At 42.0% G+C, this 21,587-nt stretch overlaps 1 protein-coding gene across 4 annotated transcripts in view; it reads left to right on the top strand.

Annotated features, from left to right (window-relative positions):
• ETV5 (ETS variant transcription factor 5) overlaps window positions 1-19,150 on the top strand; it is a 60,345-nt gene extending 41,195 nt beyond the window's left edge. For all 4 annotated transcript variants that reach the window (XM_019623808.1, XM_019623817.1, XM_019623831.1 and 1 more), the window contains exons 8-13: window positions 1,568-1,827; window positions 3,861-3,920; window positions 7,960-8,028; window positions 8,197-8,366; window positions 13,167-13,268; window positions 16,596-19,150. In XM_019623808.1, coding sequence (XP_019479353.1) covers window positions 1,568-1,827; window positions 3,861-3,920; window positions 7,960-8,028; window positions 8,197-8,366; window positions 13,167-13,268; window positions 16,596-16,817 — 883 coding nt within the window. In that variant the 3' untranslated portion in view covers window positions 16,818-19,150. The remainder of the gene's footprint in view (window positions 1-1,567; window positions 1,828-3,860; window positions 3,921-7,959; window positions 8,029-8,196; window positions 8,367-13,166; window positions 13,269-16,595) is intronic.
• Window positions 19,151-21,587: the final 2,437 nt, after the last annotated feature.

Raw genomic sequence — 21,587 nt, 5'->3', positions numbered from 1 at the left:
ATGCTTTTTGTACTGTTTTCGCATCCTGCCTTAATAAATTGAAAATACCTTTGCATGTCCTTACATATTTGCATATTATATCATATTTGATGGTTCCTTTCAACTAAATGGCTACATTACCATGTTCTTAGCCAGTTTCCCTGTTAGACATTTGCATTGGTGACCATTTTTTATAGCTATATTAAATCATACCTATGATTTCAGTGTTTTTTTATGTGCCAGACAGATTTATTAACTACCTGTTCATCCTCTAAGTAATCAAGAAAAACTATTTCTCTCTTTATGTAGTATTCTTTTGATTACTAATGAAGTTAAACTCTTCTGTTTATGACCATTAACATTTCCTCTTTAGTGATTTTCCCAATTTATGTTCTTTACCCATTTTTTCTGTTGGGATATTCATCTTTTTATTGATTTTAAAAGCCCTTTATGTCAACAGTTGCTGTTTATTAGATATTTTTTTCCCCAGTTTGTTTAATTTTGGGGTTTATTTCTAGTATTTTCTGTTATAGATTCCCCGCCCCCCCAGTTTGTTGCTTTTCTTTTGGTTTTGTTTCTGGTGTTTTTTGACTTATAGAAATTTATACAGTGAGGCATATCCATATTTACCATGATTTCTACTGTTGGTTTGATGTATATAAAGGTTTTTTTCTCACTCTAAGATTATATGTTTTCATATATATTTACTTTACTATTATAACTTCACATTAAATCTTTTAATCCATATGAAATTTATTTAGGCATGTGGTATAAAACAGAGGTCTAACTTTCCCCCCCACTAATTTGAAATGCCTACCTTAACAAGTAGTAAATTTCGAAATATACTTAGCAGTTTTTTATTTTCCATTCAATTCCTTTGATAACACTTATCTTTCGTTTCTTATATTCCTGTTTTCATTATTGTGGCTTTGTAATATTTCTCAATATCTAATAGATCATTATTCTCAAAAATTATTTAATATTTTAAATAAAGTTTAGAACCATTTTGTCAAGTTGGTTGAGAAGGCATCACATTTATAGAATAATTTGCAGTGAATTAACAGCGTCAGAGTCCTAAATATTTTCTCTTTATTTAGATCTTCTCTCTTTTCCTCAGAAAACAGGTTTACTGTTTTATTTTTACATGGCATAGACGTTTCCTGATTATTCATAGGGATTTTATATTTTTTATTGTGATTATAAATGGGATTTTTTTTTAAACTACATTTCCTAACTAATTAGTTTATACTTTTTGGTCTTTAAAAATTAGTTCTATCTATAGGTGAGAGAATGAATGAACTAGTGAACAAATATGTATATGTTAGGGCTGTTTGCAAGTAATTATTTTATATATTCAGATACATAATCTGACCCAACTATACAGATAGGCGGTGTATGAAATAAACATGCATGGAAAATAAGAGGTTACCATGTCATTGTTTTTATTGTTTTTTGCCAGTACCTGACTGAAGAGGTTTGAAAAGTGTGATATAATTTGGGGACAAGGGTAAAATGTTCAGAAATGCTAAATTATAGCAGGCATTCATCATGTTCTTAGTTAAACAGTATAACTACTTTCTTCTTGCAGATTTCAGAGACAACTGTCTGAACCCTGCCACCCCTTCCCTCCTCAGTCAGGAGTTCCTGGAGATAATCGCCCTAGTTACCACAGGCAAATGTCAGAACCTATTGTCCCTGCAGCTCCCCCACCCCCTCAGGGATTCAAGCAAGAATACCATGACCCACTCTATGAACACGGGGTCCCAGGCATGCCAGGCCCCCCAGCGCATGGGTTTCAGTCACCTATGGGAATCAAGCAGGAGCCCCGGGATTACTGCGTTGATTCAGGTTAGTATGATTCATGCTATTCCTTTCTTCATTCTCTTATTTATCTGGTTGTTATTGTCTTCCATGTGCAGGGCTTTGGAGAATCATTTTATAGAATTTGCCCTCAAGAAACTTAGGAGCTATTGTAGTAAAGCAGACAAGTTTATGCATAACTGAGTACAAAACAGAAAAGCCACGCACATGGTAGGAAGTGCAGTCGGCATTCAGAAGTGATGCAGAGCACACCTCTGAGGCCAAACCTGAAGAATGGCGGGTCCAGTCTGGGTGATGCCCTGTTGAAGGCTTATTATCTTAGGGCACTGGACATAGGAAATATTATTTCTGCATTTTAGTTCTGTGCCTTTCTTTTTTAATACATCAGACTTATAAACTTTCAATATAAGTATAAGGAAGAGAGCCCCCATGTAGGATGGGATTTTTCTATTCTTGAAATGAATGTTCTGAAAAAGTACCTGGTGTGTCATAGCTGTGTGGGGTTCTGGGTACCCAATGGGAAAGGCTGTTCTGTTGGTTGCTTCATGGGATTCGCTGATCTATTGCAGTGCTTTCATCTGGGAGCATTCCAGTATCCTCCAACGGCTGCTGGTGTACACGGGGAGAGGTAGAACATGTTCGGGCTGCTATTATTTAGTTATGGGTTGCTCTTGTCTACTACAGTTGTCTCTGAACTTGAGCATATCACGAGTTTAAGTTATATGTGGGGACCCCTTTCTCTCCCTCCCCCGCACACACTCACTCACTATGTATCTCATAGGCCAGGCCTGTTAAATGAGATCCTTAGGGGAAAGGAGAGTTGGAATTTTGTGGCTTGCACTTACAAACTATTTCCTCCTCTTCATTTTCCCTTCTTTCAGAAATGACTTAAACTTCTTCACTCTTTTCTTGCAGTTGGTGCTAAAGGAATTTGAGGGTAGTGGATAGGTTTTCAGGCCTCCCCAGGCATGCTTTCTTGAAGACCCTGCAGGCGATATGTACTTGAATGGCTTTTGCAAGTGGAATAGGGTATAGAGTTTGCTCTTGGCCTCCTGTGTGATAAATCCATAGATTGCTCAATTCAGGCAGGAATTGGTTATGGGAAAGGCTGGGGAGATAGGCAGACGGAGACATCTGTTGCTTTATGATAGAAAAATTACCAAGTATAGGTATTGATAGCTTGTAAAATTTCCACTGGCATTCCTCCTGAAGGTTTTGATATACTTTTCTCAGGAGCAGGCATGACCAGCAACATTTTTCCTTTGAGGATGACATTTTAATCTGTCCTGATGTGTTTTTCACCCCGCCCCACTCCCTTAAAGTAAGACACCCAGCAGATGTTACTATATCTGTAATTCTTTGATCTGAGTCGTGTTCCTGGGGTGGAGGCTTGTCCCACATGGGCACAACTCAGCTCACTGTCTTTTCTTTTGATGGACACCTTGATAACATGATACCTGAAAAAGAGATCGCTTGAGCCTGGGTTTCATTCTAACAGTTCCAGCATGGTGAAAATGGACTTGCTAAGATGCAGTCCCCCACTCCTGCCCTTTCTTGTAGCCTCAGATACCCTAATCTCTTTAGCCTAAAAATACCCTCACCTCTTGCAGCAGAATTGGTTGTGACCATCAACTATAAAAGAGAGCAAATTGGGAAAGATCAAAGCGATATTCCACCCCCTCCTAACCCCAAAACCCCACAATCATTATGGGCAGAAGGCCAAGTTTGGCCTTTGAAAAGCCAATTTCTTCTTCTACCATTAACTCTCACCAGGTTTAGTGTTAACTAATTTCTAAAGTGAGCAAGCGATGAGAGTGAGGCTTCATTTTTTTTCCTCCCAGTTCTCTTGATGAGGAGTCCTCCTTTCAGATGGTGGGTAATTGTGTTTTCCTTGTTGCTTATTGGGGTGGTACCTTTTTCCCAGAACAAGACCCAAAACACATCACCTTGGAGCAGGAGAAGGTTCAGGGGCTTTATTACAGAGCTGCAGTTCAACTGATGTACTGATTCAACTGCATAAACCAGTGATGAGAGTGTGTATGTCTGTGTTTCTGTTTCAGAAGTGCCTAACTGCCAATCATCCTACATGAGAGGGGGCTATTTCTCCAGCAGCCATGAAAGTAAGTAGTTTTTAAAAAATAATAATATTCAAGGAAGCTTAAAACTGCTGTTTCCAGGCTAAGATTTGAGATCTAGGTTGAATCTTCCTTAGCTCATGAATATGAGAGCTCATTGATCATAATCCTCAGTTATTTTACACACAGGGTTTGAGGCACACCCCTGAACACTGTGAGGGCTGCCATCATTTTCAGGAGTAATGACCCTAACTTTTAAGAGTTCATGGGGTGCTGTGAAGGAAAAATGAACCAACCTCAGTTCCACATTCCCATACAAGGAGGTTATACAGCTGTTGACCTAAACTGGGTCTTAGGAATCGTGTCATGACTTGAGATGGTAGGCTCAGGACTTCTCTTCTGAACAGGGAAGCTTCCCCAGAAATAGGTCTTATTTTCTGTCACATTCATCTCTCCAAAAATAATCTAGAGCCATGTGATTTCCCCAAACCAATGGCCTGAGCTTTACTTGGGACTTGTTAGAAATGCAAATTCTCAGGACACACCCCAGACCTACTGAAACAGAAACGCGCTGTTTTAACAAGTGATGCACACTCAAGTTTGGCAACTACCATAGAGTAGAAAGTCTCAGCTTTGGCTACACATTAGAATCACCTGGGGAGCTTTTAAATATTTGGTGTTTAGGCTTTACTCAGAAAAATGAAATCAGAAGTTCTGGGTTGGGACCCAGGGGTTAGTAGTTGTTCAAGTTCCCCAGGATTCCACAATGAATGCACAGCGATTCCAGCATGCATCCAAAATTGATAACCACAGTTCTCTAGAGTTTTTAGAGGAAGGTTGAAAGAGCTGATAAAACAGCATTATGAAGCATTGACTAGTTTTTGTAAGTAATTGGTTCACAAGAATGGTTTCAGTGAGTAGCTGCTTCCCACTGACTTGGTTCTGGGGATATTCTGAGTGAGTGTCCAGCCCTGGGAAAGAAGTGCTGTCTACTGGACCTCTGACTGTGATGGGCACAGCTGTCTAGGACTCTCTTGCAGGTTTCTGAATGTCTCTACAGGAGCAATTGATGTCTACAGCAGGCAAACTAGGAGGGCGTAGTGAGAAGAGAGGGAGGAAAACATTTTGCACAATTACAACATTTAGAAAGGAGCATGCTCTTAAAGGAAATGTTTTTAGTATGGCATTTGACCCCTGGGCTGCCTGCGACACACAGACTATCTGGCAAGTGTGTATTCTTTCCCTCCACTCTCTCTCATTCCTTTGCCTGCATCCACACACATTAAAGAAGCTCGTTTCAAAGAGACCTGCATTCTTAATTGCCCTAAATTACCCTGACATGGTTTTTCTCTACTTCTTATACAGGCTTGACCACAGATGCCTGAGGAACAGTTAGTGAAACAAGTGTTTCTGATTGGCATCTGTGATTGCTAAGATAGCCATCCTGCCTTAGTGCTCACCTGGAATCTTTGCATGCTTTTAATCTTTCATTTCTACTATGCTCCTCATATAGGCCCTTCCTTCCTGCCACCTTTATTTGAGTGATTAGATAGTTGTGGCCACAACTGATACAACTACTGGTGCAAATTCAACTGACTTAAATTTCACTTAAACCAACAGCATCTTCCAGATGTTTTAGAGAACCACATGTGGCAATGACTGGAAACCACAAAATAACACCAAAACAGGCTTCATCTGATTAGTTTGAAAACCAAACCTAGAATGTAATCTAGATTTACATTTTTTCTCTATATACTCTGAATGTATTATCCTTACCTTAGAGGAAGAAAAGCTCTAAAAATAACTTGGCAAGTTTAACAGGTGTGTGAACTGTGAAGTAGTATACTTATAATGACTTTATAATAAAGCCATTAAAACATCACTGGCGTTATCAAAATTACATGGAAAGTTGGGAAATAAGTAGCTTCCTGATAGCCAAGGCAAAAGGCATGAAGCATTATGGGTTGTGTAATTCTTATTGATAATATAAAGTATAATAGTTTGTCATTAAAGTCAGTTTTCTAGTACCAAATTGGAAATAAACTTATCATAGGAGTCACTGAATCCCTGACTTAAAAGTTAGCATTGTAGTCTTAAATCTTTTTTTAATGGCAACTATAGCTTCTCTTATATTTATTCAAGTATTTATTAAGCACTTATTCTAATATACCAGGTGCTATGAAGATAATAAAATACTCAGGAAATTGTCCTTATCGTCAAGGAATTTAGAATCCATGACAGAGAATGTAAGATAAAGCTCTTACATCATCCAGTTTATTTCTTAATAGCACTTATCACAGTGTACAATTAACTACCTTAATTTTTTTAACTATCATTTATTGCTAGTTAATTATCATTTATTAACTATCACTTATCTACTAGGAGCTATTCTTGGCAGTCTGGTGTAAAGATAAATAGATCCATGGAACAGAATATATATTAACTCATTAAATTCTCACCACAACTCTGTGTAAGGTAGGAGTTAGTCTTTAAATGAGGAAACTTGAACACAGAGAAATGAATTAACTTGTTCAAGGCCACACAGCTAATCTAGCTCCATTAGCCTGGCTCCAGGGCCCACATTCTTTAATGTTCTATATTACACCATGTCTCATTTCTTTTTTCCCCCCACTTTATTATCTGTCTCCGCCACTTGAGATGCAAGTTGCTCCATGAGAGCAAGCCCCAAGTCTGTTTCTTCTCATTACCTACCTCCTTCTAGCACAGTTTCTGGCATAAATGTTTATTGGATTAAATAATAAATAAATACCAATAAAATATACATCCATTGATGCAGTTAAGCAGAGAAATCGTGCTTGGAGCTGAGGAAACGAAAGTGAATAATGCAAACCTCAAAACAATCTCAGTTTCCTTTAAGTTGGGCAGTGTTTTCCCAGCCCTAGGCCTCTTAAAAATGGTGCTGATCCTGCTGAGAACTTGACCGGGCTGATTGTGAAGAAAGAACAGCAGATTGTTTCCTGCCACCTTTACCTGTAGATTTTTCAAGTCATAGCAAATCACTCTCAAAATCTAACGATGGCCCTTCACTGCAGAGTGGCTTCCCCTACCTGTCCCCTCTGCATACCCGACATGCATACACCTGTACTACTCAGCTGGATGAATGGACTAGAACACTGAGCACAGGGAGCTTGGTTGACCACACAGGAGAAGTGTGCTGGTGGAGAAAGGTGCACTGGAGTGCTCACACCACAAAAGCAGGCTGGACCACAGGGAAGGATGTGGTCGCCACCAAGCCTGTCTGTTACCTGGCTTTGATTTGAACGGCTGATCTTGTTAGCGTGCCTGGTGACATCGTGGTCCGCACTGAATGTATATGAAGGGATTGTGGATTGAGACTGCTGGGCCACCCTTATTGACCTCCTTCACTTTTTGCCCTCGCTTCCTTTCATTTCCACTTAACATGTGTTGTTGAACCAGTCAGTTCCCCTTTCTTACCTCTGTTTTATCTATTGCTAGAAAGTCTCTGCATATTCCTCCCACTGTCAGGTGATAATAACTCCAACTACCTTTTAAACTTACTGCTTGTCGCAGTTCTCTACAGGCCCAAGTCTTTACTCATTTTGGCTACCCTCCAAGCTCTTTCATAATTGAATGAGGTATGTGGGCAGCCTGGACAAGTAGGAAATGTTGGGATTAATATTCACTAAAAGGAAAATGGTGAGACTATGGACAGATCCACCAAATTCACACAGCTAGGCCAACTGAAATAGACGAGATGTCTTTCCAGATATAAAGGCTTAGTCACAGCCAACACTGATCCATACAGACCTCATAAGCAAGATGTGAAGGAACTTAGCTGGTGACTCAGCACCTCCCTGCAGTCTTAGCTCTCATAGCAAGAATTGATGCCGCTCTGACTGAGGCTTGGGTGATTACATCAGAACACAAACACCTAAGTCCTTTTGAAGTCCCCTCAAATTCAGTCTGACATAGATACAGCCGCTAATAGGGCTTAGGACCTGAAATGGAAGAATCCCATTTCAGTTCTTAAATCCAGAGTTTTAGTAGAACACAGAGAGAATTTGTTAAGCAACATGGTCTTTCTTTTTAAATTTTCCTTCAGGTTTTTCATATGAAAAAGATCCCCGGTTGTACTTTGATGACACTTGTGTTGTTCCTGAGAGACTGGAAGGTGAGTAACCCCATCCAGTTTGTTGCTAAGCTGGAGGGTTGGAGGTATCAGCGCTCCTTGGTCAGTGGTCAGCCTTGTTAACACCAAATTGGCGTTAACTTTTTTTTGCCCAAATAACCTGAGAAACTTCAGACTACAATATTGCATTTGTACCTTTGTCCCAAACAGGCAAAGTCAAACAAGAGCCCACCATGTATCGAGAGGGCCCTCCTTACCAGCGGCGAGGTTCCCTTCAGTTGTGGCAGTTCCTAGTCACCCTTCTTGATGACCCAGCCAATGCCCACTTCATTGCCTGGACAGGCCGAGGCATGGAATTCAAGCTGATAGAACCTGAGGAGGTGAGTACTGGATGCCGGACTCAAATGATTTTTCTATTTGTTGATGATGATGGTAATGTTTGTTCTTGTTTAGTTCTCCACTAAGGCTTTTTTTTAAGATTTTTATTGGGAAATTGGGGGGAGGGGAACAGACAAGTTGCTATCGTTTTGTTATTCAGTCTAGTTGTGGAGGACGTTGCCTCACTGGCCTAAGTTGGCACCATCATTGCGCTCTTCCCAGGCGAGGCAGATCAGTCACCAGCTTCTGGACAGCCGCTCACTGCAGCTGCTGGCCGCTCACGCTGGCTGCTGGCGACACACGGTAGCCCATGGCAACCCACTGCCACAGGGGCTGCAGCCTACACCATCACCGGCGACTCAGGGCAGCCCAGCTCCAGGTTGAGCTATTGTTCAGCATCTTAGCTGTGGAGGGCAGTGTCACTGGCCCTCATATGTGGGATCCGAACCGGGGCCCTCTGGCATCCCAAGCCTGCTCTTAACCATCGCGCCACTCTGCCGGCCCTCCACTAAGGCTTTTTACTGTGCTCTTTTTACATATGCTCTTCTCGTTCAGACTGTAGCCTGGCCAATGGGCTTGGCAGTGTCCTTCCTACTAATAGGACAGTTTACCGTTCATGGAAAGGCGGGGTTCTCCAATGTAGAATATATAAAAAGTATTAGTAACATTTCTGCAAAATCTGGGGAGTGAGGCCATAAAGACTTATATCCAAATAGGGTCTGTTTTCCCTCTTGGAAAGTCTTTTCCAAGTGTTGTTTCAGTGATAAGCCTGTTTCAGTGTCGGCTCTCGTCTGTCATAGCCTGTATCTGAGACTACATGAACATTTGTGTGACACTTAGGTAACATATTACAGGATGCAACTAGCCCATTGTGTATTTCAAATGACTCTAACCTAAAGAAATAAAGTTATCAGAGACAAATCAATCTTACGAGCTTAGATTTTCTTTAAGTATATTATGTTCCATCACAATAGTTGAGAGATGACACAAACCTTCATTATTTTGTTAATAGAAAAAGAAACATTATTAACATTGTTAAAGTCTGTTTGCCCGGAACTAGTGACAGAAAGGCCTATGGACAGAACCAGTACCATTTCTTCAATGGAGAAGACACATCATAGAACCCTTTTCCTGAATATCGTATAATGAAGTAAATTAAATCAGGCTCTCAGTTTGGCATATTCCAAAGGGGTTGATTTTTAATTTTTTTAATTTTGAATCTAGAAAGATTTAAATAGAAAAGAAATAATGGCCCTGAAAATCTGACGTATGCTTCTTTTAGTAGTGTGTACTTAGCATTATATATGAAACCAACAGAGCAAAAGGTATCTTTGGGTTATGTGTAATTGAAATGGGAACATTATTCTTAGAAGACATTTGAGTAAGAACTACAGTTTTACATGTTGTTCCGTTAATTCCAGGGCTCAGGTTAGCACACCAAAGGCATAAGTTGGTATGAGGGTTAACAGCAGGAGGTAACAACCTGGCACTTGGTTTGCAAGAAGAAAATGGCCTGAAAGTTATGATGAGAAAAGGAGAATATGTGGATTGGAAACTTACGAAGAATCTCAACTGGTAGGAGAATAAGGAAGGCTTCATTAAGGGCAGTTATAAAAGAAGATATACGTGTGGTATTCCCTATTTTGTATCATTCACAAAAATGCAAATTTGTCAACATCTCATATTGTAAACAGTTTCTGTTAAGACTCAGTCTACCTTCAAAGCCAGAGTCTGGCACTGCCGTTGTGTTTTTCTAAAGGTTCCTTTTTGGGTAAGTCATGTAGAAATTGAGCTCAGTTTTAGGCTTCCAGCCATACTGGAGAGCCATCTGCCCCGCATTCTTTTCCTCGTAACATGGCCTGGTTTATGTGAGGCTTGAGAAAAGCATGTCGCCTAAACTCGCTGAGGCTTTTTGAAAGTAAATCTGTCATGTGGGCAGCCCTTATTGATTTATCCTGTTTCACAAACAGGAGCTTTTATTACTTTATTGCCACTGCCTCGGGCCTAAGCACAGGCTGTACAGCTGCAGGTAAACCTGGTTATGACTCTTTGTAAAGCTGTTATTGAATCTGCTGCTCTCCTACCAGTGGTAAAGAAAATGATGAACAGATGGCAAAGGGCCCCTGCTTTCTTATTTAATAAAGAAACTAATATTAATCCAGAATGTTCATAAATGCCAAGCTTCCAAGTCACTTGAGAGGCCTGTGGTGGCCTTGAGACTCCCTCAGCCGATTGATTGGACAGCTTCGTTTCTTCAGGAAGTACTTCTTTCCACCTACCTTGAAATCCCCACGCATTCCATGAACTCTGAATGGTCCATTCTCTTAACCCAGGACCAGTTCTGTTCCCTCTGTGCACTTTAGCCTTGGGACATGTAGTATTTGTTGCGTTTTTTGCCCCCACTCTACTCCTTGTGGGCCCTTCTCTTGTTAATGTCAGGAAGATACCAACTCCTCGAAAAGCTGTAAGAAGTTGTCATGGGGGAGCTTGAAGGGTGAAGTGGAGGAGGAAGCTGTTTGGGACGTAATTGTAGGCAGCTGTGTGGCTGAGTAGTGCACTCTGGGTAATTATCCATAATATCCATTACACTGTGCATGGAAATTGTGGTTTTAGAACTGCGTTTTGGCAGGCCCCCTAATCAAATGTCTTTTGATAGTCATCCAGCTTAGCACCCTCTCAATTATGACTGACTCGGCTTTAATCTGGAGCCATTTTCACTGTGAATCTGCATTAATGAATATTTTGGGGGTAGGGTTGTTTGTTGAACATGTGGCAGATAACTGATGCCATGGGGAGGTGTAAAAGGATGGGCTGCAGAAACAGCCGCTCTCTGTGCTGTGGTTGCTTTCTCTTGAAAAGGGAGGAAAAGAATTGTGGACTTTTTTTTAACTCCTTCAGCCTCCGTCCTCAAGATGCATGCTATCAAAGTAGAGACTGGGCAAGATGAAAGGAAGAAAGAGCTGGTAACAAGCTATTGCCTGCTCCCTCACCCCCGAAACGCGGCCGCCCTCGTTTCCAGCTGCTCTGCAGTTGTGCTGCATTATGCATTTCTGTAGAAGGAGCAGCCCTGGTGATGGCTACTGAATCACAGGGCCCTGGCCCAAGAGGACGAGTCAGTAACTATGGCTACCACAGCTGCTTTGAAGTCTGTGCATATACAAAACCTCTCTCCAGTGAGCTATCGAGCGAGCAGAAGCAAGTGACAGCAAAGAGAGGTTGTGGCCGAAGTGGAAGAATATTCAAGAGTTGTTTTCCACCCCTAAATATAGTAAAGTGATGAGGCTGGGCTTCCTTTAAGGTTCCCTGCATCACTTGTAGCTGACAGTGGTTCGAGTATAGTTTTATAGTGTCATTTCTTTTGAACAGGGTAGAAGGACATATATTGGTTTAGAAAGTTTCTCTTTGTACCACTACCTCCATTTTAAAATGTTCATCTTCTCTAATCAGGATGTAACTTGGGGTTAATTCTGCCTTTTTGGCTATTGTCAAAGATAGAGTTGAATGGGTGCAATATGGAAAAAGGAGGAGATCCTGGGACATCTGTGCTGTGAGAGCATGAAGCAAACGAATGGAAATTTAACTTGCACACTGTTTCTTGCAAGGCAAAGTGGAATCATGGCTGTTGAATTATTCTAATGTAATTAGGACAGATGCATTCTTCCTTATTTATCAGATCATTTCTGGTATTTATTAAAGGTCATTTTAGAATCCTGAATTCAGATGTTGCTTTCATTATGCCGAAATGCGTAGGAAATACTTTTAAGTGAAATGCTATTTTATGATCCACTTTTCTACTTGCAGTCTCCCTACCTCCCATTTCACGTTTAACATTTGGTTTGTTAAAGATCAAAGGAATGTGGTTATTTTGTTTAATTAAAAAGATCCCAAAACTGGCCTAACATGTTCAAAACATGACCCCTGGTTTGCATACATTTAAAAACCTCTGAGAAGACTCACGTATCCAGGGTTATTCTTCTCCCACCTTGACAGTCATCCTTATAAGTAGGATTTGGCTCTTCAGATACTTGAGAACAGAAATTGCTTGGCTGTCCTGATAATTGGGCAAACTGTCCTAGGATGTTTTCTGGCTCTAAGGCTTCTTTGCCCGAAGCTGCAATTCCATGCCCTCATCACTGCACCTCAGGTGGACTGGGTGGGTATAATGCACTTCAGAACTGTTTGGGAAACCCTGTTAATTTTTCATTAAGTGGATAATGGTGCTACATGTTTTAATGTCCATTCTGTAGGTCTGCTGGGAGCAGGGGATTGGATGGCAGCAGGCTGAAATGATCTGATTCCTCCTTACTCCATGAGCTGCAATAAGTAAACATCTCCCAGCCCCTCTCCAATCTTATTAGAATTGAACTTTTGCTCTGCTGGCCCATTAGCAACTCACTAGTGTGTTTCTAATGTTTCAGGAATGACCATTCTAATTATTCCTTATTGACTGCTACAGAAACCATAGCACTTAATGGCAACATGTTAATGGTCTATGGGTATTGGTCAATAATTCATACGTGGAGAAACAGTAAGAGCCTGCTTCCTCTGGGACATTAGCCAAGTCCTCTGCAATCTTACAGTGCTAGGATTCTTCCACCTCCAGGTCTCACCTCTTAGCCTTTGTGACTGAATCATCACCTTTGCTGAATGTTTGTCCTGGAGGGAATTAAATGCTTTTCCTTCCAGGTCAAAGAAATGGAGCACTGACCAGAGCCAGTCAGGTAACAGAACTAGCTCTCCCGAGATTGGGGGAAACCACTAGGCCCAGGGAATGAGTTTCTGTTGCTTTCGTGTCTCTGCAGGTTGCTCGGCGTTGGGGCATCCAGAAGAACCGGCCAGCCATGAACTACGACAAGCTCAGCCGTTCTCTACGCTATTACTATGAAAAGGGCATCATGCAGAAGGTGAGCAGTTACGAGAGACACTTAGACCACTCTGGCCACTTGCAAAGAAAACTGGCAAGGACTTCGGTAAAGACTGTTTAATGGCTGAATGGAGAAAATAATAGCCTCATAAGTGACCCTGTGATGGGAAAAAGTCTTGGAAAAACAAACTTAAGAGACAAATGAGATGTGAAGGGCACCTTGAATGCTATTGGGTATGTGTGAAAATCCGAGGCTGTATGTGGAACACATCATAGGAAAATTAAGTTTCTCCACTTTACTTAAAATGTCCAGACACTTAGGGCAACTATTATATCCATAAAGGAGCATGGGACGAGATCAACTTGAAGGTTTCCATTGCCACAAGAGCTTCATTAAAACCTTTAGTTGTTAGAACACCTAGACCTTCAAATATGTTGGTTTAATACTCTCCAAAGTGTTAGAAGAGCAAGAAAATCTCTTTCAGAACCTATAGAAACCGGAACTCAAGTTAAAAACCCAATATTTGTCAAATGGCCACAGAATCACTTGGTAGCAGATTGCAGAATAAAGGATGAAGTGTATTTTGAGGCAGACCATAATTGGGTTCGGTGGTGGAGGACCCCAATCTTAAAATCCAGTGGATAGGCAGGAGATGGGAATGGCGAATCTTCGATTGCTCTTTCTTCACCACCTGATTTTACGCTGTGCCCAGATTCTAGAGTTTACACATTTAGGCAGTCTACATGGCAGTAGCCACCAGGATGCATTTGGCAGAAATGTATGGTTATTGCTGCTGAGAACTTCCCTATGCTGAAGCCACGTTGATCTTTCTCATAGGCAGGTGATAATGTGACCCCATATTCTTCTTACTACCTTAAAAAATATTAAACAGCTTTTCATGGATGGTCTCCTGGGTACAGTCCCGACTTCTAAGTGCTTCGTCCAGGCTCTAAGGCTGTTGCCAGCCTGGGCACCATCTGACTCCCATTTCCTCACTCATACTTGATTACTTGCACGAGCATAGCCATCTTTCTCGTAATGAATAGAGTATCTATTTACCAGAGAGTACATACCACATCCGTATAAGTTACCAAACAAACTATAAAATGAAAAAACACCTATTAAACTACCGTCCTACTGAAGAACGAGAACATTCCTAATACCTTCATTCCCTGGCAGGCTTCTGCTTGTGTTCCGTCTCAGTGATCACCTTTGTCACCAAGAATCTGACGTCCTCAGGCTGAGGTGCACAGTCCCCTTTTCTGCTTCTGTTAGCACCTGCACATATCTCTCACTGCCCTTCTCTCTGTATGTAAATTCCTCTGTTACTTGTCAGTGTCCATCACAGGAGTGTCAATTCCTTTGGGGACAGAATTGAGGGTTTAACTTGACTCTTGGCAGAATTAATAGATACTCTAGAATGGGTGGTCACCTCCTGCACTACCTCCCCCCATTTTTTTTTTTAAATTGGGGAATTGGGGGAAGGGGAACAGACAAGTTGCTGTCCTTTTGTTCTTCAGTCTAGCTGTGGAGGACGTTGCTTCACTGGCCCAAGTTGGCACCATCATTGTGCTCTTCCCCGGCGAGGCAGATCAGTCGCCGGCTTCTGGACGGCCGCTCACGGTGGCTGCTGGCCGCTCACACTGGCTGCTGGCTACACACGGTAGCCCATGGCAACCCACTGCCACAGGGGCTGCAGCTTATGCCTCGCCGGCAACTCACAGCAGCCCAGCTCCAGGTTGAGCTGTTGTTCAGCATCTTAGCTGTAGAGAGCAGTGTCACTGGCCCTCATATGTGGGATCCGAACCGGGGCCCTCTGGTGTCCCAAGCCAGTTCTTAACCATCGCGCCACTCCCCCCATTTTTAATAAGGTATAGTTCAGTGGTTTTTAATGCATTCACAGAGTTGTGCAACCGTCGCCACAAGCAGTTTTAGAACATTTTATCACTTCAAAAAGAAACCCTGAATCCGTTAGGAGTCATTTTCCATTTTTCCCTAACCCATCCCCCCCACCACACACACACACACACACAAACACACACACTCCCTTTAGTGTTAATATTATCAGGTGGAATATTAAATTTAGGAAGGAGAGCCAGTATTTCTATACATTTCCCAACTCCAGATCCAATCTGAGGGAATGTAACCAAGACAACATGGTAACCTGAGTTGTTCCTATGGCTAGTTTCTCAGTTTTCTAAGGAAGTAGAAGAGAAGTTTATTTCTGAGAATAAAATAGGCAAAGTGTCCAGGAAGGCACAAGAAGGAGGCTCAGACAGGCCCCTATCCTAACACTCCCATGTATTAGCCATATGCGTTGAAGAAAGTCACTTCACCTCCCAAAGCCTCTATTTCCAGTAAAAATGTAGATAATGATCCCTGCTGCCATCTCACAGGGGTAAATATATGTGAAAATGTCCCAGAAAAAAATAATGTGCTACCCAACATAAGGAATTATTGTTAATATTTATTACATGACCTGTGAGTATCGTAAAAAGAGGACTTCAGAATCACAAAAGAATGACTGAAGGGCAGGATTGAACTCAACATTTTGAATTTCTGAGTCTAAAATGTTTATTTTACCAGTAACTTTAGCCACTTTCCCTCTCCCCTCTCCATTACCTGAGCAAAGCCAATGGTTGGGTTTGATTTTCAATGGCATGTGTCCTCGTGTACTAATGCGAAACAGCCAGCAGAGAATGGGTTCCCAGTGACCTAAATTGTTCGTCAGCTACATCATGAAGCCTTTGGACAAGCAAGGCCTGTTGGTGCTAATAATATTATAATGCATAAAATCCATATAAGGAAGTTATCAATTCCTAAGTGTAACAGAACCATGGAATGAGTAACTTAAAACTGCAGGTAAGCCAAGAAGCGATTCCACTTGGCTTTGGAACAAACTTAAAATTTCCACATAGGCTCTCTGATCAAATTCCTAGCCTTTCCAAAATAACAAAGCTGTACTGTGAAGACTCAGCTTTGGAGGTGACTGAAACCGTGGCCTGGCTTTGGCATTGTACCTTTCAGTGCTTACACCTTCTCATAACACCAGGCACCAACCTCAGCATACCCATTCTTTCTAAGCTGGGAGTATAAGACAGTGAGGATTTTCTTCTAAAAGAGCCTATCTACTATGGATTTGAAATTCAGATATCTCTGAGCTGGTGTCAACAGAATACTTGGCAGGTAACAGGTCTCCAAGATTTATTATCAAAATAAATCTGAATGATTTGGATAATCAATTACTAGTGAACCTCTTTTGGTCCCTGGAGAGCTTGGTAACTTACAGATATCTCATTATTCTTCCTTTGATTCCCACCATACCCTGTTCCAGCCAGGCCTTATTAGGTGCTTTTTCTCACGCAGGTTGCTGGGGAACGATACGTCTACAAATTTGTCTGTGACCCAGATGCCCTTTTCTCCATGGCCTTCCCTGACAACCAGCGTCCGTTCTTGAAAGCAGAGTCCGAGTGCCACCTCAGCGAGGAGGATACCCTGCCACTGACCCACTTTGAAGACAACTCTGCTTACCTCCTGGACATGGATCGCTGCAGTGGCCTCCCCTATGCTGAAGGCTTCGCTTACTAAGTTTCTGAGTGGCTGAGCGGCCAAACCCTAGAGTTAGCAGTTCCCATTCAGGCAAACGAGGGCAGTGGTTTTGTTTGTGTTTTTGGCTGTTCCTAAAGCTTGCCCTTTGAGTATTATCTGGAGAACCCAAGCTGTCTCTGGATTGGCACCCTTAAAGACAGATACTTTTGCTGGGGAGTGGGAACAGGGAGGGGCAGAAAAACCACCAAAACGCTGGTGCCTCAGCTCTGATCCTGACAAGGTTTCTGGGAAGAGATTGCAGTGGAGCCTCCTTCCCATGGATGGACAACATATGCAAAGCAATACCTTGTTCAGTTTAGTACTCACAAACCAGGACAGAGTGTGTGACAATCTGCATCGATCATGGACTATTAAATGCCTTTACCTAGAAGGGCTCTGATTTGCACAATTTATTGAAAAAGAAATCACACACCCCTAGGACAGTAGGTAGGCTACGTTGGGGAGGCCCAAACCATGAAGGGTTAAAAGTCCCTTAAAATTCAGAGAGTTCCTCTAGCTCAATCTGAAATATTTCCCCTTGGTCTAGGAAGAGGGGGGGAATGTCAGAACAGCTGTTACCCACTCGATGGTTCTCAAATAATAAACCATTGCTACTCTTTGGAACCTTCTGGCCATGTGGTCACCAAGTAGAACAAGCCCCCTTTCTCTTCCCAGTCACATGGCTGTGTGCGGATGGCTTTAATTTTAGGAGAAGGGTGATTAACACTTTTGACAGTATTTTGTTTTGCTTTGATTCGGGGGATTGTTTTGTTTTGGTGGTTGTTTTGGGAAAACAGTTTATAAACTGATTTTTGTAGTTTTGGTATTTAAAGCAAAAAAAAAAAACAAACCTTTCGGTAACTGCACTGCGTCTTTTAGACAGGGCAGTGCCAACTTATGAAGACGCTGCAGCTTGAAAGGGGCTTTGTCGGGGCCTCCCCTTAGCCGTATACAAGCCCACTTTATTGCCTGCTTTGTGCTTTCTGCACCAGACAGCCTGACGGAACATTTGCACCTGAGTTGTACATTTTTGAGGTGTGCAGGGCAGCCTGGACACACCGCTTAGATTCTATGTGTATAGTTCCCCATGGTCTCTAACACACCCTCTCTGGAAAGCAAATGTACATAATACATGTCATGTCCATTTGAAACCTGGTCACCTGCTGGGAACCCTGGGGATTCTTCTGTGGGTATGACTGATGATAATTTCCGTTTCATCAGTTTATTTTGTTTTCCTTTTTCTTTAATTCTTGGACTTTAAACCCTGCATATGATTCAATAGGGTTTGAGACTTACATGTGACACTGACAGGTAAAACAGTGCTAGCATTTTAGTTTCCTGCCACCTTAAAAAAAAAAAGAAAAAGAAAAAAAAAAGCTTATCTGATTGCTGTATTATATTGAAAACGTTTTAAACAACCCAGCTAAAGCTATGCGGAAGTTGAGTTCAAAGGAGAGGAAAAGTTACTAGAAAGTGGCAGTACCTTGCTGCTGGTTCTGTTGATAGCATTCTGTGCTCCCCAGGACACTTATCACATTAAGAAAGACTGTGCCGGTCTTCATATGTGAAGGACAGTGCTGGCTTGGTGAGGGTAAGACACGTGCTTTGAATTCTTTTTCTATCGTGGAGCACTCCGTAGTCTCAGATAGCCCCCCTTATGACCAACCATTTTTTAAGAGGTTCACTGGCATAAAGGGTGTATTTGATGGCTATGGAAACACAGGGTTTTCCTCTATTGGAAGCTAATTAGCCCACACAGGTGTTGGACCTATAGCTTGGGCCTTAATTAGCATTGTACTCTTAATCAAAGGACTCTGTTTCAAACCATATTTATAGCTTTCTAACCTACATAATAGTCTATACATAGATGCATATTTTATCCCCAGCTGGCTAGAGATTTATTTGTTGTAAATGTTGTATAGGATTTGTTTTTCCTTTCTTTACTTATCCTAGTTTGGGTTTTGGGGTTGGGTTTTTTTGTTGTTGGTTTGGTTTGTTTTTTTTAATGGATTTATGCTATCTTAGCAAGAATGAAAATAATCCTCTGTAGCCTGAGCTTTCCCTCCCTGCTGTAACTACATGGCCTGTGCTGTCACAGGACAGGACGGCGGCATCACCGTTGCATTCCCATCGGGCTCATGCACCTCCCGGATGGTTTTGTTTTTTCGTTTGTTTTGTTTTGCTTCTTTTCCAGAGTGTGGAAAGTCTACAGTGCAGAAAGGCTTTAGCCTGCCAGTTGATTTGAAATACTTACCCTGTGCAGGGCCGTATGCATCCTGCCAAGCTGCATTTATTCTGTACTGTGTACAATAAAGAAGTTTGCTTTCAGTTTACCAAGTGCCTGAAACCCGCCTCTTTCTTGCCCTCACTGATCTAGTTTTAAAGCAAACAGAAGCCACCTTTTTCTCTCTCTCCATCCTTCTTCCCTCTTTCACTGTCTCTCAGCTGTTGAGTCTTACCAATGGACCGTGGAGTTAAGCGTCATTTAGGGAGCTGTTACCTGGAAATAAGAAGGTACAGCTGCTCTTCGGCCTCACCTCTTAAACTCTGCCTGAAAATTTGATCCAAAGGAGTAGGAGGTCACGAGGTCCGCTTCCCAGCCAGTGGTGAGCTGAGACCACCCCATTCCCTTGAGCCCACCTACTGTCCAACACTGAGTAACTACTGAGTTGTCGGGAAAGTCATGACGCATTTTTGCAACGAAAAACATAGAAAAATTGGTCAGGACTTTTCTGACAGCCCAATATTTTTTAATGGATTGTTTGTGCTTGGACCCTGGGTTTTGTGAAAAGATTACTAACCAGGCTAGGACTTGGGAGTTCCAGAATGATTCTAGCTCGGCCGCTTAGATGGATACTTTGAAAACCAGTAAGAACTGAAGAAGACCATTTATTTCTTCGTTGTCCCCCAACAAGTTTTGGTCTTAAGTAAAATATTGGGTCTTTGGGAAAGTCATGACGTATTTTTCAATGCAAAAATGCGTCATGACTTTTCCGATGACCCAAAAGTTGGTCCCTTGAAAACAACAGCAGCAAACACTTAGGAAGGTCTTGGCCTGTTTTGTTTTTTTCTAACCGTACAGCAGTAAAAGTCTTTCTTCCAAATGTGTCTCATTCTCATGGGTATATACCCACTTGGGAAAAGCGTGGAAAAAAATAAAGCTTGCAGGGCTGTGTGCAGCATTATGCCTTTTAGTGTTTCGATTTCACCCTTTTTCTGCACCTTACCTTGGGCTTTTCAGGACTCCTATTACAGTAGAGAAATAAGAGCCTTTTTTCAAGCCTGTAACAGAAGGCTTTCTGTAAGTTTATCTACTATCTTTCTTTGACTGTTTTACAAGCCCTTAAGTGTAGAAACATCTGAGACTGAATCAGTGCACAGCCGCTTGAATGGGAGCTTGGGAGGAATGAATGTCTGCCATATAAACTCACGAGCTTGGACAGATTAAGATGCTTGGGGAGAAGGCAGGGGAGCCCAGGACAAAGCGAGCTCTGCCTCTCAGCTTCACCATGATAAGGCTTAGACAATCAGCGCCCCATTATTTACAGGCTCATTATCCAGCCTGGGCTCAGCCCCAGATCATTAACCTAATGCTGGAGGTCAAACACTGGGCCGCCCTTCTAGTGCTGGGCGCTAGGATAAGGAAGCCCAGAAAATGTGAAGTTTACTCTTCATCGAGGTCCCTTTTCACGAGCTGTGCCAGGGAAACAATGCTTATTCAGTTGTTCCATGACAAAGAAGTAGTGTGAAGGCAAAAGAATATGCTTTTGAGAGCCAGAGTATGCACAGAATCTAAATGCTAATGCAGCTGGGACAAACGTAAATGAATGTGGAAGAAAAATACTCATGTTTCCAGTCTATTGGAAACCTTGGACAGTGTTGCCCAGTGGTACAGGTGTCTAGAGCTCAGTGTATGGCCTCTGAAACACAAGCAAAAGGGAAAAAAGGCCAGAAAATCATCAGTTCTAACACATGTAATGGAAGCATTGACTTTATTCAGCATAAGGGTATTTAAAATAGGGGTGGGGGTGGGGGTGAGTGCCACACAGATAAGCCACTGTGTCCTTTGATCCCAACAAATACACTGTTGTCCCATTTGGACAGGGTCCCTTGAATGGTCAGCCTTTCCTTCGCTTCTCCAATTTAAGAGCTGGCTCTACACCCAGGCCTGGGTTTGTTGACCTTGGCAGTGAACCTCAGATAGCTAACTGTTGGATAGCACTTTACAGTTTACAGAGCATTTTTTCATTCCCATTATCTTTGGCAGGTTTTCTTAAATAGTAACACTTTGTTGAAATTGAATCTGAAAATACTTACCATTGTTAGCTCCCAAAATTACTTTCTTGGAATGTTCACAGCAGCTACTATGGAAAGAGAACTAGACCCTGGGAGACGGGACACGGGTTTTGGCCCCAGCTCCGGGGTTGATTGGATTAACTAGATGATCTGGGGGCCATTCTGAGATGGCACTGATGAACTGCTACTTCCAGACCTCTTAGGAGGTAAAGGAGAAAGGAGTTCCTTGGAAATTCAAAGGGGTGTGTGGGTGCGCACGCGCTCAAGTTTGACAGTTAAAAACATTCTCACCTTTAAGCAAGCTCTGAAGATTGTTCAGTCCCACCATTACAGGCATATGTTTGTTCCTACTAGATGCCATGCACTGCTGGATGCTGAATATAAATGATTTAAAATTGCATTTTCAGATAAAGCCCTGTTCATGACCTCTTAAATGTTTAAATGCACTACTCACCAGTTCATACTTAGACAACA

The sequence above is a fragment of the Hipposideros armiger genome, unplaced genomic scaffold, assembly GCF_001890085.2.
Source record: "Hipposideros armiger isolate ML-2016 unplaced genomic scaffold, ASM189008v1 scaffold_14, whole genome shotgun sequence".
Taxonomy (NCBI): Eukaryota; Metazoa; Chordata; class Mammalia; order Chiroptera; family Hipposideridae; genus Hipposideros; species Hipposideros armiger.
Note: the sequence above shows the minus strand (reverse complement) of the source record. Positions and strands in the feature narration are given on the sequence as shown.